This window comes from Henckelia pumila, chromosome 1 (assembly GCF_033568475.1).
Source record: "Henckelia pumila isolate YLH828 chromosome 1, ASM3356847v2, whole genome shotgun sequence".
NCBI lineage: Eukaryota > Viridiplantae > Streptophyta > Magnoliopsida > Lamiales > Gesneriaceae > Henckelia > Henckelia pumila.
The window spans coordinates 79182796-79188380 of NC_133120.1; the positions used below are offsets into that span (position 1 = coordinate 79182796).

At 34.9% G+C, this 5585-nt stretch overlaps 1 protein-coding gene across 1 annotated transcript; it reads left to right on the forward strand.

Moving 5' to 3' along the window:
* Positions 1-3440: 3440 nt before the first annotated feature.
* Positions 3441-4928, forward strand: LOC140863429 (bZIP transcription factor 44-like). Its single transcript, XM_073266862.1, has one exon. The coding sequence runs from the start codon at positions 4153-4155 to the stop codon at positions 4660-4662; it is 510 nt and encodes a 169-aa protein (XP_073122963.1). The 5' UTR covers positions 3441-4152; the 3' UTR covers positions 4663-4928.
* Positions 4929-5585: the final 657 nt, after the last annotated feature.

The window sequence follows — 5585 nt, forward strand, 5'->3', positions numbered from 1 at the left end:
CACGTTGAGCCTATTCCTTGTTATACCTGATTATAGAGCCGCTCAGCTCTATACTCGATAGTCTGTCACTGAGAGTACCGCGACGACGGGGGCATTTATGTCTGTCTACTCTGGTGTACTAGACGAGTGTGGTTGCACCCAGAGGTTGATCCGTGCGGTGGCAGCACTCATATGGCGCCGGTTCTGAGGTTGTTTTACCAGTCATCATGCAACATGCATTATATACATATGTTTACTCATGTCTATGTACTGGGCGTAGCGCTCACGTCCTAGTTGTTATCTTGGACACCCTATTCCATGGGGCAGGTCGCAGGATGGACGGAGTTGGTAGTTCAAGGCAGGACTAGGGAGCAGGAGCCTTGAGAATTTTATTATACAGCAGGATTCGATATAGCTGTATAATGTTTACTGTTTAAGATTTCGATTTGGTTGTATCACTACAGTATTAAGCCTGAATTATATTACTACGCTGATATGAAAATTATGGTTTTGTTTCCGCATGTCTTACTCTGTTAAGTATATTGCTGTATTAAGTTTAATGCATGCTATTAGTTGCCAGTTAGTAGGTGATTCCAAGCAGGGTCACTACAGTATTGGTGTGTGTTATTTTAAAAAATTTCATGATGTTGAATGGTATTTTGATAGAAAAGTGTTCCAAAACATTGCGGGTTTCGAGAAAATGCAGAAAAGATCAGATTTTCGGAGAAGAGATGCAACGGCGCGCTCGCGCAGCTTGAAGGAGCGCGACCGCGCCTAGGCATCGCATGCCTGCGCACAGGCTGTGCGCCCGCGCAGCGCATGCGCAGGTTTGTGAGCGGGCTGCGAGCCCGCGCTGCTCCCGCGCCGTCTGTTCGCACATCCCACCCTTATTTAAGTGATTTTGGTACCTAAAAATCATGTTTTGGATATTTTAATGTATTTTAACTATTTATAAGTATGTTTAATAAAAAGTTTCAAGTTTTTGAGGTTCAGAACGAACGAAATGCCTCACGTGGATCGGTCAAGTTATGTATTGCATGTTATGTGACTTTCTCATGAAAAACTAAATTCTCATGAAATGGTTTGAAGTTTGTAAGCATGTTAAGATCACGAAAAGTTTTACGAGCATGATTTTACGATGATATGAAATGTTATGATATGATAAGATGAATGTTATGTTGCATGAAAATGATTTGATGTTGTATGTGAATTTGTGGTGGCAAAACGAGACAGAAGATATAGGGTTTTGGATTTTCGGGATGAGCTCCGAAAGTGCCTTCCCAAAATACATGCTCAAAAGATACAGGGTTTCGGACTTCCGGGTTGAGCTCCGAGAGTGCCTTCCCAAAACATGTGCTCAATGCAGGGTTTTGGATTTTTTGGATGAGCTTCGAAAATGCATTCCCAAAATACGTGATCAGACGATGGTTGCCACAGATGCATGTATTTCATCACTTAAGATGCTAAGTTTTACTATGTGTTTATGTTATGTTATAAACTTTGAATCTCAAGTTTTTATGAAAAAATTTTATGCATTTCTTGCTGAGTTTTTGGACTCACTATACTTGAATGGCGTATGTAACAATGATGTTGATGTATTCATTGATGACTATGTGGGCGTGCATGAAGAGGAGCCGAGGGTTGGTCCAGCGGACGATGCATGAGTGAGAGACTTATGAATGAGTTTTGTTCAAACAATTTTATGTTTTGATGGGAAAACAAGTTTTGAATTTTAAGTTGATGGCCATGTTTGACAAATTCTTTGAATGTTACTTTCAATATTTTGTGCACTTTTAACACTCTTATTTAATAAAGAAGATGATGCTTCCGCAAAGTTTTTATTTTTTTCAAACTTTTAAGTATGTATGTTGAGTAACGCTCCGATTGAAAAATTGGGACGTTACATTTTAATAGATCATATAAGAGACCGATATCACTAAATTTACTCGTGAGATCGTTTCATAAGAATTATATATATATGATGCATGTGTTGAGATGTATAAATATATTATTGAAAGTATATAATAGATTCGCATGACATAATATTGTGTTTGCATGAAAGGATTTCAAATCCATTGATTTCATATGTATATTTTTTTTAGATAAGTAATACCATAAATAGATGTGTCAAAACGAGTTAGTGAGATGGACTAGTCCACAACCCTCCGCAAACCAGTATTAGACGACGCGGGGCCGGTGGTTCTACTTTTTAAGGGACTTGGAAAACACCAACCTAACCAACCATTTTTAGGTAACACGAAGGGCAATCCGACGAGCTTATGTGTAATTTGGTGGGTTGGGGTGATCGACCTCCCATTTGAGTTATTTGAAAAAAAAAAAATCAATCCAAACTACCTATTTTGTATGGCAGACAGTACCAACCCAATGAGTCTATCCTACTTAATTTAACACCTCTAAGCATAAGCTTCAAATCCAACATTAAATTTTTATATAGTATTTCATAAGATGAATCTCAATATTGATGTCATTTGAAATTACTTTACTTTTTTGTTACTGATATGTAAATAAGTAGTAATATGTGTATTTACAATTTGATTTATTCAGTCATTTTCGATATTAATACTATAATCGAAATATATTTATTTCAAATCAATTCCCAAACAAAATCTAACATTAAAATAGGAAAATTTAATTATTTGTATGTATGAATGTAATCGAGTCAAGTCGAACCGAGTTCTTGAATGCTTGAGTTTAACTCGTTTATAAATTATTGTAATCGAGCCGAACTTTATTTAAAAAATATATTAATAACTCGCAAGATTATTACATTTATCGAGCCTAAATAAATTTAAGAAATATAAACTATAAATTTAAATATTTGAAAATTCATAAAAAACTAAATTATATATTTAGGAAAATATATGATATTCTTTTTTTAAATTTATAATTTTAGTCTAATAAATAATTTTAATAGATTTTTTCTATAAGTTACCGTGCAAAATTTAAAATCAAAATTATTATTTTTTATCTAAGAGTTGACTCGTGAGTCTATCAATAAAACTTATCAATGAGCTAATGAGTCGGTCGAATATTATAAAGCTTGAAGTCGAGTAATTTATTTTATCGAGCATTATTAAATAGTTATTAAACGAATTCAAATAAATGTATATATCGAATTTCAAATAATTCACGACTCATTTTTTCAAGCTGCTGGTACGTATAATACGTATGTATGCAACGTGTTGTGTGCCCAGGAAGGAATATGTGGGGGAACACTTTTACGGTGAAATCAAGAACCAAATTTAAGATTTAAAGGAAAAAAGATGCGCTTTGATTTCAGTAAAAATGAGACAGCTGGTGTTGCAGTTGTACGTTTGTTAGGAATTCACTGTCCACCCCACATGTCCCATCAATCTGCAGGAGATTCCAAACACTTTTCCCCCTAATTTTCTCGCTTTTTCATTTTCCCACCATTAAAAAACAATCAATTCCTGTCCCTTTTCTTGATTTTCCGCGAATTTTCTTGATTTTCTTGTCTTCCTTTTCCCCTATTTAACCACCCTATCTCCAGCCCCAAAAACCTCTTCCTCTTCTCTCTTCTTTCCTTCCCATAGCTTCTCCTTCTTTGGCTATACTGTTGTTCTGCTCCTCTGCTTTTTCTGGGTTTTGTTCTTCGTTTTGTGGGGGAGATTCTGCTCCATTTTGGGCTCTGGGTTCTTGTATATTCATCTTCAGATTTCTGCCCGTTACTCTGCCGAAATATTCTCGGCTGGCTTTTGGCCTGATTCATCGTTTCTTGGTGGGTTTCTGTTCGATTTAATCTCGAGATTCCGGCTGTTACTCTGCCGAATCGGGAAGAAATTTTGTGGGTTCTTTGATTTGTGTAAAAAGCTTCGATCTTTACGCTGGTGATGATATTTGATGATATCGATGTTTCAGATTCATGTCTCCTGTAGTAAGTGAAATCATCCGGTTCGGTTATATGATTAATTCCTCTCTCAGGCGCCGGACCCATCTTGTTCAATCTTTCTCGGTTGTTTTCCTCTACTGGTTCTACGTTTTCTCATAAATAAACTCTTTTAAAAAAAACTACTTTGAATCTTGCTAGTGAATAAATAAATCTCGATCATATAGTATATAACCTAATCTTGATATCTGAATCAAAAGAATTTGATAATTCGAACGCAAAAAAGAAAATAAAGAAAAGAAAAGATGTCTTCTTCAAGTGGGACTTCTTCCAGTTCACCGCAGATTCAGAACTCCGGTTCAGAGGGAGGAGATTTGCTCAAGTCCATTGATCAGAGGAAGAGGAAGAGAATGGAGTCGAACCGGGAATCCGCGAGGCGGTCCAGGATGAGAAAACAGAAGCATTTGGATGATCTGACGGCGGAGATCACTCAGCTCACCAAAGAAAATAGCCAGATTTTGACCAAGATAAGTGCCACCACGCAGCACTATGGGAATATTGAGGCTGAAAATTCAATCTTGAGGGCTCAAATGATGGAACTCAGCCAAAGACTCCATTCTTTGAATGAGATTCTTGATTTCATCAGCTCTTCCGCCGCCGTAGCCGCCGCATCCGGCGGCGGCGGCAGCTGCGTATTTGAGGCTGATGAGTTTCAGCATCTGGGATTTGCCGATGGTTTCTTGAACAATCAATGGAACTTGAATGGACTTAATCAACAACCTCTAATGGCGTCTGTGGAGATGTTTGATTACTGAGAATATGGGTATTTTTTTTTAGATTTGAGTAAACAAAAAATATGTATTGGTCAGATTTTCTTGTCCATATCCATCATCTTGTTGTGGTGGTGCTGATTTTGGAATGGGGAGAAATTATTGGTGGTTTGAAATTTTAGTTTTTGTATTTTTTTTTTGGGAAGTTAGCATTTGGGGTTTAATGATATTATATTATTATATATAAATAATTAGTGCAAGTTGTATTATGCCTTGAATGGATCATTTATTTTGTTGGCATTAAATGAATGGTAGTGTTGTTATTTTCCTTTTATATTTTTTTATTATGTCCTGTCTTTGACTTTGAGTGTAGATAAATTGTTAATTAAACATAAGGTTTCTCGTGAGACCCCGTTTGATTTGAGATATGATATAAATAATATATAGATAAGTAGTATAATGTAATAAAAAATAAATAAGAAATGATAGTTAAAATTGTATTGAATTTGATTGATAGATTATGGTTTATTTGATTTGATTGACTAAATTTTATATAAAAATGTTAAATGATTATTTTATTTTTTTAACAATAAATAAAATAAAAATTATATTATTTATAAGGAGTAATATAGTAATTTGAATTCAATGATTTGATTGATGTGAGATAAATAATTAATGATTTGATTGATGTAAAATAAATAGTTAATATATAGGTAAATAATATGATGAGAAGAACGTGAGATGTGATGGGATGAACTATACATATATTAGTAATACCGTGAACAGAACGGTGTATTAATGTTGTGTTTTTATAATTATTTTATGCGTTTGGGATGGTTCTCGAAACCAAGTGGAACTGAAAGGTTTTACAATTATTTTATTTTATTTTATTTAGATCAATAAAATTGATCTAAATATTAACTTCTGATTATTAATTAGGTGTGGTGTAGATAATGAGCCCTTCATGG